The sequence below is a fragment of the Meleagris gallopavo genome, chromosome 1, assembly GCF_905368555.1.
Source record: "Meleagris gallopavo chromosome 1, MGAL_WU_HG_1.1, whole genome shotgun sequence".
Taxonomy (NCBI): Eukaryota; Metazoa; Chordata; class Aves; order Galliformes; family Phasianidae; genus Meleagris; species Meleagris gallopavo.
The window spans coordinates 187,185,696-187,209,376 of NC_139404.1; the positions used below are offsets into that span (position 1 = coordinate 187,185,696).

General features: G+C 36.1%; 1 protein-coding gene across 22 annotated transcripts in view; it reads right to left on the reverse strand.

Moving 5' to 3' along the window:
* DLG2 (discs large MAGUK scaffold protein 2) overlaps positions 1-23,681 on the reverse strand; it is a 1,005,161-nt gene that overhangs the window by 276,311 nt on the left and 705,169 nt on the right. For all 22 annotated transcript variants that reach the window (XM_085216429.1, XM_085216427.1, XM_085216435.1 and 19 more), the window contains 3 exons: positions 16,363-16,499; positions 8,030-8,174; positions 5,161-5,302 (listed from right to left, as the gene is read on the reverse strand). In XM_085216429.1, the coding sequence (XP_085072555.1) occupies positions 5,161-5,302; positions 8,030-8,174; positions 16,363-16,499 (424 nt within the window). The remainder of the gene's footprint in view (positions 1-5,160; positions 5,303-8,029; positions 8,175-16,362; positions 16,500-23,681) is intronic.

Below are 23,681 nucleotides of genomic sequence, written 5' to 3' on the forward strand. Positions count from 1 at the left end.
TGATGGTGCACTCTGCGTCAGAATTTAGGTCACTGATGAAGATACTCAACAGACGCCCAATGAATTCTGAGTGCTCTGCTCATCACTTCCTGCTTGAGAGATGTCAAATGACAATCACTACCCTTTGAGTCTACCGGTTCAGTCAGTTCCCAGCCCAATCCCATCTTTTAGTGCAGCTTTCAAATGAGAGTTCTGCGGGAGATCATGTCAAAAGTTTTAGCGAAGTTTGCTATTGCATGCATGTTGTTCACAGCTGTGCTGAGAGAAGGCTAAAGAGCAAGCTGGCAGCACATAATTCAGGAGACATCCAAAAAGCTACCAAGAAAGACTCCAAAGCTTTCCAAATCATACTTTCTTTCCAGCTTCAGATTAGCTGAATACATTTCCTCAGCATTTCCTCACATTTAAAGGAAAGGTTGCTGGAGGAGTTTTAAAGTATGTCCCCTGTATTCTGCAGCTTCTGATCTGCCCAGAGAACAGGACTTCATGGCCTGGAATACCTTTGCAGCCACTCCCCAAGGCAGTTAATGGTGTAGAAGTATTGCCATGCACCCCACAGTAGATCTGATACACATTGTGTTAGTTATGGCATGGGCCTTTTAAGCCAGCTTTATTTTCACCCAACAAAGTGCCATTCCTGCTTGAGGGAGCCCCCTACACTATGGCACTGGTTGGTACAGGACAGTCATTTCATACAGCAATCCTCATCCATACAGCTTGTCACTCAATCAGGAAAGTCAGGCTGGTCAAGTACATGATTTGCTTTTGGTAAATTTCTTCCTGGTCCCTTCAGTGCCTGGCAAAGATGATGATGATGTACTTAAGCTTTTTCTATATTGTCTGCCATTACATTCTCTCCCCAGTCAGTTTAGCCCTCCATCAAATTTAACCTTCATTTTTGAAATGAGCACACCTGCAGAATTACTTTCTGTTATTCTTTATGACCATTGTAAAACCTAGCTCAAACTCATCAGCTTTCTGATTTCATCACTATGCAGGCAAGGAAAGTCTGTATCTCAGAAGCTCTTTGCTTAGCCGAGGAAGCCTTATGCTGAATTCCTTGTCTTCCTGCCAAACAGGATGGTTTCTTCCTGAGTTCTCAGTAAGTTTTATTTAGAAATCATCCATTTTTCATGGACTGTATATCTCTGTGGCAGAATCCCAAGCAATATTGCTTAGCAGTTTTCCAAAAAGGTGTAGACAGCTCTTCTGAAGACTCCAGTCATAACTTGCTGGCTGCCTTTTCAGACTTCCTTTGAATCATGAACTCAACTAACTTATGATCCCAGCTACTACCACATTTTAGACCAATTCTCCCCTCTTCATGAGAAGCAAGTCAAGCAGAGAATTATGCTTGTTTATTCCACCAAGAATCATTAGGAAATTGTCAGCAAACACAATCAAGGAATGTCCTGAACTGCCTGCACAACAGTTCAGTCTCACCAGAAACTATTATATTTTTGTACTAAATGGTTAAATACCACATTCTATTAACCTGAAATGTTGCTATTTTATTTCAAGTTCAAAATGCAACAATTAAAAAAAAAAATGGTGGAAAGCAATGCTTCCATCCCCCAGTGAATTTAAAATGAATCCAACAACAAAAAAAATAGAATTATGCCCTTCACTGACAGCATTCTGGGCTAATTCATACATAATTTACAAAAGCCTAGTAATTTAAAAATGACATTCGGCTTCATTAAAACTTATGGCTAAAGATGATTTGGTACTTTTCTGTCCTTTGCGCTCACATTAAGTATTTCAATTAAATTCAATTAAGTAAAGGATATACTGCATTTTTTTCAAATGCAAATTTAATATCAGACCAAAAGAATACAATTTTTATTACCAGAAACACATTTTTTTGGACAAACAAACAAACAAAAACAAACAAACAAAAAACCCAACAAACAAACAAAACCCAACAAATATTCAGCTAAAAAAAATCCAGAACTTGAATAAAATACATTAAGAAAAAAATCCAACGAAAAGGAAAAGCAAAAGAAAGTGGACAAATTATGGTAAACGTTCAACCATTTCATCTTTACCAACAGATTCATTACAGCAAGTAAGTTTAGTGAAAGCCTGTCATCAGCTTTATCATATGTACAATGAGATTGCAAATGTCTCTTATATTGAAATTACTGCTCCAAATATTTTTAGCTGGCACAAATGAAAATCTGCCAGAAGTGTTGCCATACTATGATTGCATGGGTAATAAATTTCCTTATGTGATCACCATGTAAATTACCCCTGAGAACCTATTATAGCAAGAACCAGGTAGTTTTAATAGATAGCACTGCAGTAGTTGGCAATCATCTTAATTATAAAAAATTATGTGAAGAAACCTAATTATAAATGTTGCAATCAAGGGATCTATAGGGTTCAGTAGAATTATCAATATGATAATTAACTTCCCAAAAGATTTTAAGTCTTAAAATGGTCAGCAAAAAAGACTTTCGAAATATCTTCCTATTTTAAAGGCACATTCATCAGCAAATCTTAAGGTATTGCATAGGGAGAGTGCAATCACTCTTCCCTGTTTATAGCTATGAAGATTGCAATGAATATTAAGTGGCATTTTCAATAGTTAAACACTTAAATCGATATGCAATAATCAGCTACACAGACATTATTTAAAAAAATAACTGCCTCAGCCTCATTCAAGGCTCATTTTTAAGGTCACACTTTCTCAGTCATAGAAGTCAGAGAAGAAACCTGGTCTCCTGGCTCTTGTTCAGGTATCTTTCAGTGCATATGAATTGTGTTCAGTGAGGAAATCTAGCAGCAAGAAGTGACATTTTTCTTAAAATACATCGCAGCATTCATTTTGTCTTTGTGCTTTTGTATCCTGTGCATCAGTGTAGCACATAAACTATTCTAACTTATACATTTAAGTTCATTGTAGTCTCTTGCATTTTAGTGTCTGCTCGTATTATTCAATGTCTTTATTTCTGCCAGTGTCACCTGACTGCCACGGAGTTGCATGTGCAGCCAGCCTCTCCTGTCTGGAGTTCTGGACAGGAAGAATATTGGAGAGGAATATTCATAATATATTCTGTTTTGCTAAGCATTCTCTTTTTTTTTCCCCCCAAAAGCCCACAGAATGAAGGTGGCTGGTGTGAATACCTCAGTGTCAAGGCTTAAAACAAAAAAGTTAAGTTCTATAATAAAAAAAAATAAATGGAATAGGAAGACATCTGTCTTCCAAAGCAGACCAAAAAGGCACACTAATTAATTTCAATATATATCTTACATGCTTGTTAGAAAAAGTCTGCTGGATACCTGTCTAACTAATGGACTGTTATTGTCTTTTCTTATACTGTATCTCCTTCTTCTTCTCTCCCTTATTCTTTTTAGGAGAAACAATTAAAATGTTAAAATCAGCTACAAGGAACAGAAACAAAGGACTTCTAATGATAATTATCCATCACCTTATAGTTTTTGTAGCTGTTTAAATGATCCTTTCATTTTGAGGACACCTTTTCTCATTTTTTAGATTTACTTCCTCTGTTGTCTGTGATTTTTTTGCTTTTGTTTTTTAAACTCTTATCTTCTTTCAAGATTGCATTTTTTTGTTGCTTTTAAACTTAATGAACAGTCAGTCTGAGTGGCACTGATGTCTCACTACAGAAGTAAGCCTTCATCATTGTAACCCAGATATTATATTAGTATTATTCCTATATATAGACATTTTAGGAATTATGAGGTCAATACTCAGGCAAAGCCTTGATGGACAATTTAATGAAACCAAAGTCTTAAGTGAAAAATGTAACTTCTTGGAATACTTTGGAGAAAAATTATTCTAACAGAATGTCTCACAAATTGAATAAAAGCAATGTTGTTTTTGCACCCTCAATCAAAACAAAGCAGAAATTCTTTTACCCAAGACAGGGCAGCAAGGTGTGGTTTCCATAAATTTATGAACTGATTAAAAACTCCATCATGATTTACTCTGAATTTGTCTGATCCAACAAGCTAAGCAGCTTGAGATCTTAATCATATGCAACAAGAAATAAGGAAGGCAAATTAGCAAATTATGAAGCGAATGCTTAAGAGGCTAAGTAGCACAGTAGGCCAGATTAGATAACCAGAAACAGTCTGCCTTTTAGCTTTAAACACAATAAATCTGTAAATACTGAAGTGCAGAAAAAAATTAAATTTGCCATTTCCTTTGGTACTTGACATTATGATGAAGGCCCATTTCACAAACTTAACAACTGTTGTCTTCTAAGTGAATGGTAGAGCTCCTTAAAAAAAAAAAAAAAAAAGACACGAGGTCTTATTAGTGACACTCACAACACAAAACTTAAAAGAACTCATCCAGCGTTTTCCTCTGTGTCTTTTCTAGCTGGAAATCAAGTAAATATATAAATTTCCCCTAACTTATTTAAAAAAAAAGGAAAAGAAGAAGGATTAGGAGCAATTTCCAATGGTCATTTTGCTGATAATCACAAGAATTCCTTTCATAACACAATCAAGTGCCACACCATAGAGTTTCATTTTAACCTCCTTTCCTTTCAACTTTTACAGAAAGTTGTTTCATAATGTAATTTTCTACTATTTAGGAGACTTTTTTTTTGGTTTCACACCTTAATTTGTTCACAGCTATTTACAGACAAAAAATTGTTTACTTTTTCTTTCTTTTCTCATACTATTTACTCTCCATGGCATTTATCTTTCAGAGTGCGCAGAGCAATTATAGACTATTTCAGCTGGCTTTCAGAGAACTAAACAAGCGGGCTGTTCAGAGAATACTCACAAACAGGTACAAACACATGTACCATCACTCCACCCATACCTGCAGTGAGCTAGATGAGTCACCAATCCCGAGATCTTCCAGCTGCACCAATAAGGAACTATCACAGTTAATTCTTAAGAACCAGAGTGCTCTTCTCAGTGCCAACACTGCTCTGATATTGCCGTGTTGTATAGGAACAAGTGCAGGACTGCACCAAGGAAATATGAACTTCAGGTCATGCATTTATGAGGTCTTCCCCTTAGTTTCTCTGTAACTGTAGCAGTTTTAATTCATCTACCCTTGAACATGGGTGAAAACAGCTACGCGTTATATGCTATCAGAGATGCACTAAGTATTTTACCTATGTTCATTATAATTGCCATGAAAGCAAACAAAAAAAAAAAAGAAAAGCATCTGACCTGGTGTAGTCATCCTCCACAAGCATGTGCTTTGGAATGGGTGAGTATCTTCCAGGTGAGATAGGGGCCAGAGATGCCTTGTACTCTAAAGTGCCGTTGTTTCCAGAAGAGAGTATATGATTTTCCATTGGTGGAGAATAAGCTGTTGTAAGAATAAGCATTTCTAGTTAGCCACTGTTGATAATAGCAAGTAATAATAACAATAATGTGGCTCATTTTGCAGGAATTGGCTCTTCAGAGGGATCTGAATAAGAAAGAAAAGATTATGAGACTGCAAACAAATAATTTCTTTAATCAGAACAGACTGGAAGAAGGAAATGTATATAGGACAGAACAAGACTAAGAACATACATCACTTTGGCTCCCATACATAGAAGTGGGAATAAAACACTAAGAATTAAATGCAGGATGAGATTAGGAGTTTTATGGATGACAATAACTACTTATGGTGGAGATTTAAATTTGTGATTTACTAAAGGTTCAGCATTTCCTAACATAATTGAAATTTCAATACCAATACAGATGGTATTACTTACAACATGGTAAATTTGTATATAAAATAAAAATACGATACAAATCACATACAAATTAATGAAAAAATTTTGATAATTACATGATTGTGCTGTATAACTCTATCTTGCATATTTGGATATTGTTATTTGCTTGCTTTTTGCAGTTCTCAAGTTACTAGCAATAGCTGTAATCAAATATATAGTTAATGTAATTTGAAAACGAAATGACAAGTAGGAAAAACAAAGATGAGCTACAACTAATCTTCTCATTAAAAGAAGTCTTTCTAGTCTTACTTTAAGTCTTTCTTTCAGACATTCAGGTACAGAATGCTTCAAAGCAAAATATCTCTACAGGGACAGGCCATTACTGATTCTGAAATACTCTGAACATGTAGGTATAATGAAAAGTTCCCCATGGATAAATGAATCTCTATGCACCAACAGCCTGGGATGGGCTACTGCAAATCTTTTCAACCTTTTCTCCCTCTCTGGAATTGTGTCTGTCTTCTCATACCCTGCTGATCTATAATCTGACATAATAAACACACCCTTTTAGAACACCCAAATTATTATTTTAGAAAGTATTATAGAGCAGGAGATTGGATGGAGACATTTAGTTGTTTTACTTGTTGTGCTTTGCTAAGATGCAGACCAAACTACTACTGAACAACCATTATTGCCATCTGTTGTAACATTTGCTAAGTAAATAGTTATCCTCAACACAGTTGAATATACCACCTGATGTGCACGTTACAAAACCTTCCCTGTTATTTTTATGGAGCAGTTTGAATAAGGAGGATTATGGATATTATCTTTCCCCTTGACTACTTCATTTCACAGTAGCGATGCTCTGCAAATGAGCAGAGAAAATTAATATCTGGCTTTTATTGAGAAAATCTACCTTTCCCAGCTGCTGGCTTCCTGGCCACAAGTGCTCCTAGTGTTACTGGCAGAAGATCAAGACTTGTACAGATCAGTTGCTAAAGCTCTTTTCAAAAATTAAACTACCACACAGTTGTTAGGCGGAGCAGCTAATCCCTGCTGGTTGGTAGTAGAACCCAAGGCAATCAGTTTTTAGTGAACAATTAAATGAAGGAAAGGAGATTCAGTAACAATATGGATAGACTGACACTGTAAATATAGGGAGCTGCAACTGAAACATTAAGATTATATTTATGAATGAGAAGGGAATGCAAATATCTCAGTGTGGGAACATCAAGAAGACTGCCAGAAGGAGACCTAAAAGAACTGAACCTAAATTCAGCAATAGGTTATCAAAACCCAAAGTAACTAGGGGCAACTTCCCAGGAGAGCCTACAACAAAATTGAAAGAAAAATTTGAGTTATTAAGAGATGATAGCAAGAGATAAAGATTGGATAGGAGTACTGCACACAGACTGGAAGATATAGAAAAAGTGAGTAAATCCAGAGACAGAAGCTTCTAATCACTGTTATCTCCTTACAGCTACAAAAAACATATTGTCTAGGAGGTAGGCCTTAAGAGGGTGTGTATTGATAGGGATTCACAGAAGCCCACCCTTGCACTTGGTCATCTGAGGGAATCCTGACAAGCTCACATTTCTTTCTACTAGACACAACATGCCAGTGCAGATGATTTTCAGTGCATAGATATTACATGTAAAAACAGGTTTTAAAATAAAGTAGTCTAACTCTCCAATAAAATCCTTCACTGGGCTTTACTAATAACTAAATGACTAAGAGAACTTCATACAACTGAAAACATTTAATGCAGTGACAAAATCTTCAGTAAAGGAGCATTTGTTGAACCTATATAAAATTAATGGACAGACTGGCAATGATGCAAAGTGGAACAGGAAGCTAGGAAGTGGATATACATGGAAAAAAGGCAGATTTATGAAGACAGAGAAGTGATTTTACATTCCTAATAAATATTTCAGGCAAATATCTATTCATTTTTCTCAAGTTTTCAGTAAGTTTGTTTGGATATTTTGCTGTTTGTACTGATTTTTCATTGGACAGAGGATGCCTGTCTACAAATCCAATCATATTTCAAAATACACCTGCATATATTTTTCACTGTCATTGTCACAAGAGTAACAGATTAATCTGATCACTTGGACAATGGCTTATTTGAGTCCGCACAGCAATATATTATCTACACTTCTACTTTTGCTGCAAATATACTTTAGTTGAGCTGCAGTACTTACAGTATTTTGTAAACATAGCATACATAAGTAGCAATAAACATTGCATTTTTTGTAGTCTTCCAAGCTGTTTCATAACCTTTAGCAGGATACGTTAAACAAGCTATGAAAAAACCACAATCATCTGATGAACTGATCTCTTACAGAAAATGAAATGCAACAGTCACTTACAGTGAGTAATGTCTGGTGGGCCATAAGGATCGGTCATGTAAATGGTGGTGGGCTTTCCAACTTTTAGATACACTACATCTGATGTGTTCTTCAGTATCGCTACTGCCTCTTCATGGGTAACCTCTTCTAAACTATAATTGTTTACCTTAAGGGAGAAATCAGACAGGTGAGTTAGGATGCAGCAACAGACAAAATAACGACACTGTCTTACAGTTTTCTCAGGGTTAGAAAAACTCAAGGAGCACTGAAGATTATAGTAATAGTATTACAGTAGAATAGAAAATAAAGTTTTCTTAGCACATGTATATTCAAATACTGATGTAGTGTTTTTGATAATACCACAGAAAGATAATGGGTTTAGATGGTCTTGTTAGTAGTTAAGTCCTTTGTGATTCTGCTGCCAGTATCATCATTAGCATAAAACTATATTTTAAAATAATTTAATAACATCACATCATTTATAGAAACTGCCTATATTACTTGACCTACCAAGCTCATCTGTCCAAAACTATCACACAGAATACATGGCTAGGACCTCAGATATACTTATGACCTCAAAATCTTTTCATCCATAACATGTCATTGGCAATTGAAATAATATGAGAGAAAGTAATATAAAGAATGAGGGGATGTCTATGAGGTGCAGAAAATGAAAAAAAAAAAAGAATAAAAAAAGAAAGCAGTTAATCAGTTTTCTGGAAACACAGGAGAAAGATGCTGAAAAAAAAAAAAAAGAGGATGAAGTACTGGTTCTGTGCTCTGTCCAAGAAGAAAAATAGTCAATGATAAGAGGACAGGATTACAGATTAGAGAGGGATGGAGGCAGTAAGTCTTGATTATTTACGCTTTACTGCCAGAAAAAGGAAATTCAAAGCAAAGTGTCAGAAGTGGTTTATTGTAGAAGGGTATACAAATTATTCACATGTAAATCCACTACATCTACTAATGTCAACAATAGGTGTGCTCCTATGAACAGAATACTAAATGGTCCCTGTACCAAAAAGTATACAACCTGAATAAAGTAGTCACAGGACAGAAGAAAGAGGTAAAGAATAATGTAGAGACAGCTTTCAGATGTGTGGTGTAAGGCAGAAGAAAAGGCTACATTTCAAGGTGAATGTCATACATGAAACATTTGACTGTGATTTAAAGCACCATCCTTCAACTTTTACAGTTATTACAAGGATTCCTTGTAAACTTTATGCATGATGGCAGAAGAAGCTCCTCAACTGCAGTGTGACAAAGTACAGCACTAAATCACATAAGGCAATACATACTTTCTAGGGAATTTATTTTCAGTAAATGATAGGAAACTTGGCTGTTACACCAAAGCTACTGGCAAAGGTATTAACTAGTAATTGGTAACTGGAAAGAAATTCAGTTTTTATGAAGCATTGGAGGACTGTTCATATTCAGATGATATCAACAGCAATAGAAAATGACTGCTCTCAGATACTATTGCTAAATGCAAGGATTCTGTTTAAATTTTGATCCCTGCATAATTCTCAGACTTGCTTTTAAGGTTGATTGAAACAGGCAGTGACAGGCTTATTATAACAACTTGACATGAAGAGCAATGATACAATCTAATGCTCACAAGAGAGCTCCTGACACTGTATGCTGTATTTTGGCAGGTCTTCATTTTAAATAGAAGTATGATTCCTACCTTATACAAATTTCTCTCTCTTTTTTTTTTTAATTTCAGGAACAGCATTAACATACATATGCACTTTTAATAAATATATTTTAAATACTAGACTAGTAGGAAGCAGAAGTGACTCTCTTACTGCTGTATTTCAAAACCATCTCTAATATTTAAAATTCACACTTCTGTTAATACCATTATATAGTTATTCTTTACCATCCCTCCTTCCCTCACTGTCTGTATATTACTACAGAAGCACAGACAGAATGAGGTTGGAAGGGACCTCTGTGTCCATCTGGTCCAGTCCCTGTTCTATCAGGGACACTCCAAGCAGGGTGCCCAGGACCACATCCAGGTGGTTTTGGAAGATCTCCAAGAAGGAGACTCTGTAAAGTCTCTGAGTAATTGGGTATCATCCTAAATCGACAAGCTTTTTGTTAAACTACCACTATACTTCTGTTTAAATAAAATATGTTCTTAGAGAAGAAAAAAAACAAAACAAAACCAAAGAAAACTAATAGAACCCTACATAAAATATCATAGCACTACATAACAAAGAAATCTGGAAAGCAGTTTCTACAAACAGGAGGAATGATATAAGAAGGCATGTTGATATAACAGGAAAATAATAAGAGAAATAAATAATACAGGATAAAGGAAATTAAAATACTTAGAAGTTCAATCAAAGAAGTGATGGGGGAAATAAGTACAAAACGTTGCCAAAGAGAAATAAAGACTGTTTTTTTTTTTTTCTTTTTTTCTTTTTCTTTCCTAAATAGCATAATCAAGGCAATGAAGTGTAAACACAAGCAAGAATTATTTGAAAGTTTTCCTAGATTAATATTGGAAAATGAAGGCATTAAGTAGCAGCTGAAGTGAAAAGCTTAGAATTCCCCAAAAGGCTGTACAGACACTTTAAAAAATAATTTCATTCACAAGAGCATAAGCTGATAGCTGAATAAGATCTCTGAGGAATAAGTCTGTCTTAATTCATTTTCTTTTTTTTAAAGGGAAACTGTTCCACTCCTGTATGTATTTAGAATAAGACTGATTCACTCAACAAATGAGACAATGAGGTGATCTTCAACTTGTCAGTGGTAATGTTTGCTTTAGTGTAATATTCCATTTCGTATTCAGAAAGTGGGTTTTCTGGAGCAAATCCTGAGTGAATGCTGGCCAGCAAATACTCACCGCTTGGCAGCTTTAAGTCTAGAAATACTGACGACCTTTTTTAAAACTCACCATGATTTGAACAGCTGTGAAAACAATGGTTTTTCAATCACAGAATCATCAAATTATAGGGGTTAAAAGGAACTGCAAGAGATCATCAAGATCAACCCCCCTGCTAAAGCAGGTACTCTACAATAGATCACACAGACTGGTTCAGAGAAGGCTTGAATATCTTCATAGAGACCTCACAACCAGTTGGTTTTTGCTGTTTTTTGGAGCAACGCTGGAGGGTCACTGGAGTGACGCTGGCTATTTTCGCCAGCCTTCAGGCAAGTCACCCATTCACCAAAAGTAGTTCAGTAATCACCTCTGCCAGATCCCTCAGCACACGTGAGTGCACCAAAGCTGAAGCCCAATCATTTGTTCTAAGGAGGTAAATCTGCTTGGGTTAACTATGTATAACTCCAAGGACTCCTAAAATAGTTGCTGAACTGTTGGAATCTGAACAGAAAGCAACTGGCATGCACAGCTGTCACACCACAAAATGAAGAGTATCTTGATCATTGTGAATCAGTGGATTACAACTAGGCAGTGATGTATGGAGCGGAATGCAGGCTTCAATGCATTAGAAATGATGGTGGTAATGTTGGAATATCAAAGAGTTTGCACCAGGTGGATGCTGACTAAGCTGAAGGCTCAAAATTCCATTTGGGACAGAGAAGTAGACAACTTTTCTCTTGCAACATTTTAACACCAGAGCCCCACACCACTTCAAAGACTATGGAGCAAACTGTGGCTGATCTGTCATGCCCACTACATAGTCTAGACTTGGCACTTTCTGACTTCCATCTGTTCTTGCTGATGAAAGATGGACTATGTGGGCAACATTTTCCTGCAATGATGCCGTCATAACAGCTGTGAAACAGTGAGTCAGCTTCCCTGGTGCAGATTTTTACGACTGCGGCCTGTAGGCTCTTCTTTATTGCTGGCAAAAATGCACTGCTAATGGTGGTGACAATGTTGAAAATCAAAGTTTTGTAGCTGAAAAATTGCTCTACCAAATAATGTTATTGTTATTTTTGTATCTCTGGTAGTTTACATGGAAATAATTAGGAGGCTTTCCTTTCAGAGTAACCTACATATATTGAATCATCATTTGTCAATCACTCTTACACTGATTTTGTTTTAAAAAAAAATGTACTCAATGAAATGGTATGAGGATGACATGAATGTGTAGGAATGATCACACAATGAGTATTCTGGGAAGGAATTAACTTGGGAGCTTATAGCTACAGTCCCATCCTAAAACTGATTATAGCAAATCTACCTTTGAATGCTAGATAAAGTAAGTCTAATGTCAACAACAATGTAAAGTTAGTTCAGACCCCACTGCTGCATCAGAATGGATACAGCCACTGAATCCCCTGAGCTGGTTCGGTACTAATCATTCTCCACCTCATACAATTACATTTATTCTGATGTGCTTCCTTTCTGCTAGCCAGCAAGTACAACCAACAGATCAGGTACTGTCTGTTCATATGCTCTACCTTAGTTTTAACTGGGTAATGTCTGTACTTCATCAGCCTTCCTGAATGAAAAATGTGTGCACCAGGACTGATCTGCAATAACAGAGGATGTGGATAAAGTGGCATCTACTCTGCATGTGTTTTAAGGGAGTTACTTTGGGTTATACGTAGTTGGGCTCTACAGACTGAACACCTGTTAGCAGCTGTAAAGCAGTGCTAATTAGGAATGCTTTTGCTGAATGTTTACATACTCTGGTGTAGTTCCTTTTAAAAAAATCTCCTCAAAGATCACCCCCAAAAGACAGTGAAAATCACTTTAAAAAATCTTTTCTGTTCTGAACCAAACGCTAATGTAGATGCACCTAACATTTAAATGATATACTCTGACTACTTTAACACAAATGATTCTGCAGCTATATGTGATCTGGGAGAAACTGATGCTGGTATGGAATCTTGCAAGGCACAGTTTGACAGCTGTAAATAGCAACCCACCGTAGCCCTGAGAAACCACCCGATGGTATTTTTTCAGCACAGAATGGGCTTGGAAGCAAACATGAACATCTGGAAAAAGAAAGCAGCTCCTTTTTTTTTTCCTTATGGTTTTAGGAAGAAAACAGAATCAAATTAAATCTCGTGGTGTGTGAGTAACATCACTTCTTATAAATGTACACATCCCTAGAACATCTGATTTCTCTGACTGCACATGCTAAAAGGCAACAGTCTAACAAATATGGCCCAGACATTCAAGGTTTTGGGAGCAGTAGATTTCTTGAAGAGTTAACAATACTTGTAAGAGAGCAGAGCTGTTTTAGATGTTTCCCTGAAAAATACTTTGCTTCTAACTACCAGTGTTTTGTATTAGTAAAAAACAGTTTTATAGTGGCTTCTCATTTATCCATTCCACAGGCAAGCAATTCCAAGGTGAGATGATAACATCAGATAAAAAAAAGTAATTACAGCTCTGGGGACAACTAGCAGCAACCTCCAGTGTTTACAGTCATCAAGATGGAGCTAAGCTTTTCAGAGTGGCATGTGGTAACAGGGAAGACAACAAGCCTGTGTACAAACAAGCAGTTAGAGGGAACAAGTTGCCCAGAGAGGCTGTGCAAAATCTATCTTCGGATGTTTTCAAGACTCAATTCTTACCAACCTTGCATGTCTGTAGAGCTGAATCTGCTTGCATGGGAGGTTGGACTAGAGACCTCCTGAGTTCTTTCAACCAAAATTATTCTACTAGACTATGATCATACATGATTCCACGTTGCTTCTGTCCAGTGCCAAGAGAAGCAGCCTTGCGGAGACACCCAGTACAGCCATATTCTCACTGTAGGCATTACTATAGATATGACTACCAGTCTGCAATAGATAGAAGTTTCCTACTAGATGTAAGTCTCCAGAGCAGAGCTCAGGTCTGTTCATTTTACATATACCTATCAAATCCACTTAGTTCAGTTTTTGTCTGGAGCAGTCTTAAGCTTCCACCAATAATTTTCCTACTGGTTACCTCAGAATTATCCCACACTGGAGAATTTCTATGTGGAAATGCTTAGAATAATAGGACAGAAGTGCAGGCTCAGTGCCACAGAAACAGAACTGCACAGATATGCTCTTGTATAGATTTCAAAATAATTACAATGCTCAATATTTACATAATACATCTTGTGAATGCTTAACACACTATTAGCAATCTGCATTTAATAACTGTAGGGACATCAAACTGTGAAATGCTCAGGTGGCATCTCATTGTTTTACATTTCAATATTAGTTTTGATTTTGCAGCATCTTTTTTATTACATCTTAAATTTTAATGAATCTTATTTGCATGTTCTTTGGAATCTGAAAGCATTTTACTCAGACTTATCAGAACACAGACACAAAAAAGAAACAACCATTCCAGCAGCTGCTGGCAATTCTGTAAGCCTAACACATTATAGCAGATTTTACAGAGAAATGATGGAAAAAACAAAGATTGAGGAAGCATGCACTATAAAATGTTGAAGTATATAATAAAAAAGGAATCAACAGACCATACAGGTGATAACAGCAATACTGCATTGATCAAAGCAGTAAGACTGACGAAAGAAAGAAAGAATTCTTTCTTTTCACAAAGGTACATGAAGAAAATGGCACGAACTGACAGATACTACCTAAGGCAGAAGAGAGAAAATATTGAAAGTATTCAGGAAAATCAAAAAAACATCAAGCTAGAAAGAAATCAAGGTGGAGAGAATCAGAAAACATAGCTTTTCATCTCCATGAATTATAGAAAATGTAAAGATTAAATTATACAAAGAACAAGTTGCTATTTGGAATTTCTTAAGCAACAATGAAAAGCCTGGTCTGGAAGTATATGGTTAGTGGAGAGCAATATTATGATTTTTTTTGTCCCCTCATTTCACACAGAAATGATAAAAGGAGATAATTGTAAGTAATGAACTGTCATCAAAAAGAAAAGTGGCATGAAGATGTGACATCAAACATGTGACAATGACTTCTGGTCATTTTCAGAGGTCAGATGCAGGAGAAAGATTGAAATTCTACGTAGTGATGTATAAAATTACTATTTTTCTACTGAAATTCCAGCTGATTAAGTGATGCTGAGAGAGAGAATGAAGAGTTTTTGTGTCTGTGTTGTGTAGATAGTATTTTTTTCTTCGGTAAGTGGAAAGAAAATTATAATAAGGTAATACAAATTTGCAAATAACATAAAAATTGCGAAAAAATTCTTGTCACAGAAAAAAAAAAGCAACAGCTGAAGGGAAGCAGATTTTCTACAAAGTGGAAAATAACAAAATACGATGTAACTTTGGCAAATACAAATACACATTGCTATAGAAAAACAAGCCAAAACATCATTAAAGAGCAGGGACTTGAAATTCAGTGTGCTAAGAACTTGCAAAGAAGAAATATAAAGTAAATGTTAAGTTCTAGTTTCATTTTGCTTTGAGTTTGATAACAGCATTTGATCTTTTAGTTGTTTTATCTGCCTGTGTGGGTTAATTAAAAAAGGTTAAAGTCACCAATCCAGCCACTCAGTAAGTGCCTTTTATGTTCTGTTTAATACACAGATAATGAATGGTCATCTTCACATGTGACTGGAACACAGTGTCCCTAGCCAATAAAAAAAAAATGCAGTTTTCTTATAGAAAAGAACATAGACATAGTTTTACGGGCAGAAAAAAGGTCACAGCAATTTTTCACTGCTTAGACATTGTGTCATAAAACGGAGCTACTGCAGTGTACTTTTTTTCATCGCAGTGATTTAAAACCTATTTCTGTACCTACTGAAATATTTGCAAATGCGTTGACATGAATACAACCTGACATAGATCAACTTCTGCTGATTCACCAGAGTAAGTGTTTTTCCCTTAAAGAGTATTAAACAAACTCTGAGAGTGGGAAATAAGTTACCTAGAGAGAACAGTGTAAATACTTCAAATATTAGAAACAGTTTCCCCAAGCAAGATCCATCAGCGAAATAAGAACACTTCAAGAAAAGCATATATCTTTTATAACACCTCCATAGAGCATCTACATGAAGCATTCTTACTTACACTGAAATACAGGTAACAGTCATCTGATGGTGGCTACAAAAGAGAGTTTTGTTGCATCTTTCTACTTTCTTACAATGATCAGTAGAATGAGTTCTGCTGTCATGAAGCCCTTACTGTAGAAGCTCTGTGGTGAATTTTGACTAGCTGCTGATGTGTATGATGCATTTATTCTCCTCTTAGTTAAATGACAGTCACAGTAATAAAATCTACTGCCTTTTCTTCACAAAATATTGGTTTTCCAGTATAATGTTGTGGATTTTTTTTAACTGTAGTCTCAGAAATACATATAAAGAATGGGAAAAAATGAAGATAACAGAAATATAACAGTTATTGGAGAAGCTGTAATGGTTATCCCCAGTACCACGTATAGTAAACAAAAGTACCTATGTGAAACAACTTTTATCCATATAAATTGCAATTTAAATTTGGCACACTTACCATAAGAAGTCTATCTCCAACCTGTAACCTCCCATCTTTTTGTGCAGCTCCTCCGTCAATAATCTTGGTGACATAAATGCTGTTGTCCCCAGGAATGTGTTGGTTTCCCACTCCTCCTGCAATACTGAAACCCAGACCTAGAGAAGACAGGGGGAAAAAAATGCATTAGCAGTGCAGGAAATAACACTAAAGAGAGAGTTCTAGGGTAGCACATTTAATCTACTGTACATTTGCAATATTTTTTTACAGAAGCAGAAATAAAACACTGGTTATTTGATGGATCAGTACATATTTCCTGGAAGGTAAGGGATGCAAATGAATTACTGAAATTATTTTTCATGTACAATTATAGGATGGCAGACATAAAAAGAATCAAACTAATAATGATCCTACTCCAATGTCTTGTGCTCAGTAAGGCCCAATAAAATCTTAAGCTTGGATATTATTTTGATAAATGTAAGTATAAAAGACATCACAACTTATCACAACAAAATGAAAGGTATTCTTGTCCACAGAATCTGAAAAATACTGAGAGGTTTACTGTAAATATTATAAGTTTCCGTAGTGCCACGTTGAGAGTGAAAATGAAAGATAAATGGAGCACATATTTGAATTTAATTATGCTTTGCATGTTTTTCTAGGACACAAATATCTTCAGCTGTGGATATATTAAAAAGTGATAGTCATTTGTGCACATTTAATTTTCTCTCTGTGATCTGTGAAATTCCTAGTAATGAAGACTTTAACAGCCAAAGTTTGGAGAAATGTCTACAAGCCGGTATGAGTCAGAAAAAGTACATAGAACATCAATAGGTGTAAGAGCTTTTCATACTTTTCCCATCTTCTGACACACTACATAAAAGACAAATCACTGCTCTCACTTATAATAACATTTTTATCTCTCAATCAGAGAAAAGGCAGAAATCACTGTATTCTATTTCCATAAAAAATCTACTTCATGAGGTTATTTTTTACAGATCATAGATCTAATGGGAACTTCTACCTGAACAAATAAGCTGACAATACTGACAATAACCTGCTTAGATTATTGCTTTAACCAGGCATCTCGCTTTTAGCTGCACAGAAAAATAGTATCTACATAGAGAATAATTACTAATTTTATCTATGAAATACATGGTGCTTAGTCAATCTTACAGCAAACATAGTAGTAAGAGCTTCAGCCTGAGCAGAGAAAATACAATAGGAAAAAATGAACTCCGTGGAACTTGGCATTTTATCACAAACCCACCAGCTGACTGCTTGTGCCCTAAATTTAAGTGATGGTTTATTTAATACGCACGGGTTTCTTTAGCAGCTGTATGTATACAGAGATAAGACTTTTTGACTCAATTAAATCTTTTTGATACATTAAGTTTTTTTCTCATTTTTTTTCATCGCCATTTTTAGTTTAAAAGAGATGTGAGGTCAGATAACATAATGGACTCTTAATGGATACCATCAAAACAGTAAATTACAAAAAGAAGCCACTGAAATTATATCTCAAATTGAAATACCGCTTACTTAATTAAGGTGGCTATTAACAATACACATAAAGTTAATTCAGAAATATGAGATAATTAAAATAAAGCTTTATTTAATTTCCAGCTAATGCTGGTGATGACTGTTACTATTTGTGTTCTACTTCTGGGACAGCAACAAGGATAAAAAGACTGTGGTTTCTTCTACATGGGTGAATTTGCTCATTACCCTGTTGAGTGCTTTTGAAGAAACAAAAAAGACATTCTAAGAAAACACCAAGAATTAAAATTCCCTTTAAAACTTTAGTTGTGGAATAGGAACAGTGATTGAATAGTGTTCCTTGGTGACATAATTATCATCATTTTGAAAAAAAAAACAACAACAAAACGCACATTTCTCCCAGTAAAATGAAGCTCTGAGAGAGGCGATGAGTGGGCTAGACTGCAGCTGCAGAGCTTCCTTCAGCTCCACTGCTCACCTAAGGCACAGCTGTGGGAAGATTAGCTTCAATCTTCTCCTTTATTATAACTGTAAAGGGCAAGATCATTTCTGGCTATATAACTATGATGTATTTTATGCAGATGGTTTCCTAACTCAGCCTGGTCCTGTTGTACTTTAATAAAAGTAAAGACCATAGCTTTCATTTTCTGCAGTGCTGAAAGGAATGGTAGTGTTTGCTGTTTGCGTGGTTATATCACAGTTGACATATGAAACTGCAAAAAAAAAAAAAAAAAAAAAATTGTAACATGCTATGCCATTATAAAAGTGAAGTTTACAATGATGAAAGCCATACTGTGCTTCTCTCATGGACATAAAATATAATTGTGTTACAATGCATGGAGCTATATATTGTTTGTAAGCTGGGTCTGCCTTTGGGATCCACATAACTGGCTGAGAGTATGAAAAAGCATAAAAAAGCAGAACAAGGCAGGAGGAATTTCTGTAGGGAGAAAAGTGAGGGTGGGCTGGACAGAACTGAAGAAGAGAGTGGCTTTCTGTGGCTTTCCCACCTAATAACAATCTAGGTCCATCATACTTGCATGCTTTAAAAGACTGTTTCTTAGGAAGAATGGGGAATGGAATCTTGGCAACACTTAGTTTTACTGAAATTATTTTTGTCAATTGCTAGGACATTAGGAAAGTATACTACAATAAAATTTTGGGGTACGTTTCATCTGTCCAAATGATATCAATCAACTATGCTCATCATTTATGCCAATCATCTATGCTACCTTTCTAAACAATGGGAATTCATTAAAGGCTTTTAGAGCATGATTCATCTGATCTCTTCAGAGAACTGACAGAGACAAGATGAATCACAATCAAGTTCTGAAAGGTTGGGGACTGGGTGTGGGAAGAGATAGGTGGGAAGATCAATACCATACAGGTTCACCTCTAATTATATGAAAAGTTTCTGTTTAGTTTTAAGACCTGCAAAAGGTTTGTGGATCTCTCTTCTCATTGGCTACATCACGCTAGTATATGAGATTTTTATTTATTTATTACTCTATTTTAAATACAGATAATCACTGAAACTTAGGGAAACACAGGGATCAAGATCTGTTCTCCAATCTCAGTTCTTTTCACTGCTGAGTAGAAAAAATCAAAACAAAATAGCATATTTAATTGTAGATCCTTTTTCCTAATAACCCCTGCTGTCGCAAAGACTTTGCCATCAGAATATACATCACAAGTCTTTTTGAGAATAGCCCTTTATCTCACTTCCTACTTTCTTCGTGCACAATCTCCTTTGCGGCAACACCTAAACTTGGACAGAGAACCCAATTTCCTCATAATAGCAATTAGATGGAGCAAAAGAAGAGATTTCTCCAAGAGGAGAAAGATGATTGGATTTAATAATGGTACATCCATGCCATGCTTCATTTCAGTTAAAGCCACTGTAGGCACATATATGATGCGTAAAATAGTCAATATGAATCAAACTCTATTTCTTTCCATTTCTAGTGAGTAGGTATTTGTAAAATTCATCTGCCTTTGGGATCCACAAATGTAGGAGTTGGTTGTGAAGATATTAAATTACTTAAGAGTGGAATGAGGCAATGCTGTTTTCATGAGGATAGGGGGAAGGGAAAGAGCTATTCTGTCAAAATTGCAGAAAAAGTGCTGATGTTAACAATGATTATATATAGTTATGCATTCTTTTTTTTTTCCCCCTCAATTATTAGCAAAAAATAAATAAATAAAAAAAAATAAATGAAGTCATTAAAAAAAAAAAAGGAAACATTTGTAGCCAAAACGATTTAAAGGCCTCTGAGCACAAATTGTAGCTATTTCACAAAAACGTAATTAATAACTACTTACATCTGTTTTGTATTATTTGCTCTATCACTAAATGCATCAATAAACTAGTAAGAACATATAGAGAACATATAGAATAATTGAATCACAGAATGGTTGGGGCTGGAAGGGAATTTAAGATCACCTAGGTTCAACCCCCTGCCATAGGAAGGGACACCTCACTAGACCAGGTTGCTCACAGCCCCATCCAACCTGGCCTTTATTGCTTCCAGGATGGAGGCATCGACAGCCTCTCTGGGCAGCCTGTTCCAGTGTCTAACCACCCTCACAGTAAAGAATTTCTTCCTGATATCTAGTCTAAATCTACGTTCTAACTACTTTTCTTGCAAAAAGTAGGTATGGAGACTTCTCCTACAATTAGTCCAGGGATGGATATACGGTAATGAAACCTTTATATGATAATAAAACCACTCTGTAAGACACAAGCATGTATCACTTTCCAGTAATCAGAAAGGGAGCCTAAAAGACAAAGTGTAGATATACACAATCAGAGAAAGATGTGAAGTTAAATGGAAGCCTCATTAGTAACCCAAATGAAATGCTGTGATCGCTCACACTGTGTGCAGACTGTCAAGCAGTTTTTTTTTTTTTTTTTTAAGCTGGAAAGTAGAAAGAGGGTTTTGGAGAATACATTCAACATGAGTCTCCCAGTTCTAGCTGAGAGGCTCCAGTTAATGGAACAGCCAGAGGAAGTCAAATTTAAGTCATAAACTTAAAATGTAACTGAGAACCACATCAAAACAGTGTACTCTAGAAATATAAAATTGTTCAATTCCTAATTGTTCGATTCCTGGTTTTACTCCAGCATCTCTTACCACCAACCGACAGATCTCCTCAACAGTGTATACCTTTGTGAAGTCACACAATGCACAAGACTTGTAACAGAAGAATTAGAATTAGAATTAGAATTTAATAGAACGTTCATGGAAGCATAAGGGGAAATGAGAGCATTCCTAGCAATAAAACTGAAAATGAGTTGTTTTTGTCAAGCCTAGAAGATCTGGGCTGCTAAGCAAGCAGCACAGTTGTACTGCAGGCAGAAGACCCTGTGCTGTAACAGCAGGATGTTGGAAACATGGTTACAGCATGTGGCTATATCCTTGGGAAAGCTGGTAATACCACTGAAGACATGTATTTGCTAAATGAATTAGAATAGACAGTGAGCAATTATTTTTCCTATGTCCTAGGGAGCCCAAATAAAACAGCACTGTGAACACTCCATAACACTGGTAGACTCCTAGACAGTACAAAACATCTGCCCAAAAATTAGTTCATGGTCATCAACCAAGAAAGTGCTAAGAGGTGTTGTAAGGGTTCTGTATTCCATGTCCTCTATCATACCAGAGTGAGTCACATCACCTCAGTACACTCATCTTCACGTTTGTCAGGATGCAAATACAAGTTAAATGAATGAAATAGAGAATGAATAGGTGGGTAACTTTTCTAGCAATGTCATGAATACATATCTCCTCTCTTCCCAGTAATTTCTCATTGTGCTTTTACAACTGTTTTCAACAACTGTATGAAACAAAAAGTTCTGCTTCAGAACACTGTATGAACTCAAGATTTTGTGAGAAATTTGAATCAGTATTGTTTTATTGTTGAAATTAAGCTTCCAGAGTCAAATTAATGATGGTTAGTTGTCTCTTCCTCTGAAAAAGGATGAACCTTCTCATGAATTTATCAAACTTCGAGCAAGGAAGTCCAACCCAGATCTCTAATTAATCTAATTCTACTTACAGGGAGGAAAAGAACATGGATAATATAAAATGCATTGACATATAACAACTGATTGACTTATTTTGACAGTTCTATCTAGTGCCCTATAAATAAACTGAAACAAGGTTAACTGTAAACAGAGGAGCAGCAGGGAATATCTCCCTTTCCCCTTCTGCTCAAACCTGTAGTTTGCAATTCTAGTCTTTCTAGAGGAGAGATATAACACCTCATAATTGTGGAATTTTAATATGCTTTAATATGCTTAATATGACTTATGATTAATGTTCATTATTGACAGCAAATTCCTTTATTATTTACTATAAGCAAAATTTTAATATATTACACAATGAAAATTAAAATGTATCACAATAATTGAACGATACAAGGAGGAACTGATTTTCCTCTACAATGTTTTATTTCTTTCTGTTTTTAATTTTCATCTCATGGATCAATTCCTGAGAAACCACTAATCCCAGACACAGAATATGTCACTTTTTCTCCCTCCTCAGTGTTATGGGGGTAGGTTCAAATATCAATTCGAGTGAATTATAACAATTGCTATTCCTGACTCATGTCACAGCTCATATCAGGAGTTAGAGGAATAAAATTTGACTACATTTTGTTCTGTGGATAAAAAAATCAGTCTAAAGTACTGTATGATTCATCAAACATTAACTAATATTCATATCATGCTTAAAAGCTGACTACTTTCATTGCCATCATTAGTTCCTTTTTTCTGACCTGTTCCCAAATTGCTTCAGAGTGCTCTTTGTAATGAGCAATTTGGTAATAATCTCAACTGGGAAGGAGGTCCAACACCCTACAAAGCTGATCATTAGCCGGTCTTTTCCTCTAATGGCCTCAGGTTAAAAATTTCAAGTATCTTCCTTACTGTTTTTGACATTACTTTGCAGAAATATGTTGTATTTTCAGGTATTTCCCAGATTATGCCAGATAGAATAAAGATGATGTACAGTGCCACCAGGTAAGAATATTCTTTGAAACCACTTAATGCATGCAGAAAATTATTGTCCCCTTTATGCTCTGTGTAACATTATATTCTTGTGCTTTCACATTGTCATGGTTTCATGATTTTTCATTATCGGTATTCCACATCATAACATCATGCAATGTACTGGGGGTTTGACTGCTGATGCTCAAGTTCCGGGTGCCTGTCCAGCGGAGAAGAGCAGCTACGTTTCCCCAGGGGGCTTTGCGGTCAGCGAGGAGATATAACTCCCGGCAAGGTCACCTGATGCTCTCTTCTCTGCCTGTGCTGCTTCGCTTGCGCTTCTCTGCCTGCGCTGCTTCGCTTGCGCTTCTCTGCCTGCGCTTCTCGCCTGCGCTTCTCTGCCTGCGCTTCTCATCTCAGCGTTGTGGTAAGGCCGATCCACCATCAATTTCACATTCTCTCTCCTTATAAAATTCTGTTGATATCATATTTAGTAAATTACTTTGTTTTACCTCAGATTGTTGCCACTGTTTTCAATTATTTCGGGGTCCCTTATTTTCTTTTTTTTTTTTTTTTTCGGGGGCGCGGATCCGCGGATCCCTCCGCCCTTCTAGTCACGGAACCGGGCCGAACCAGCCCGTAAACCGTTGACATTCTTGGTGGAGAATGTGGGCATCAGTTGCTTTTTAGCTTTTTGAACAAATCTCTCTCTCCGCTCTCAGACAGCTTCATTGGGAAAGTTTATCTGTTTCACCAGTACTGTCTGAAAGCGTGACCTTGAAAAGTCCAGGCGGACGGCCAATACTCTAGGATATTTGTAAACTTTGAGCCTTGCTATCTTGTTTCTGTA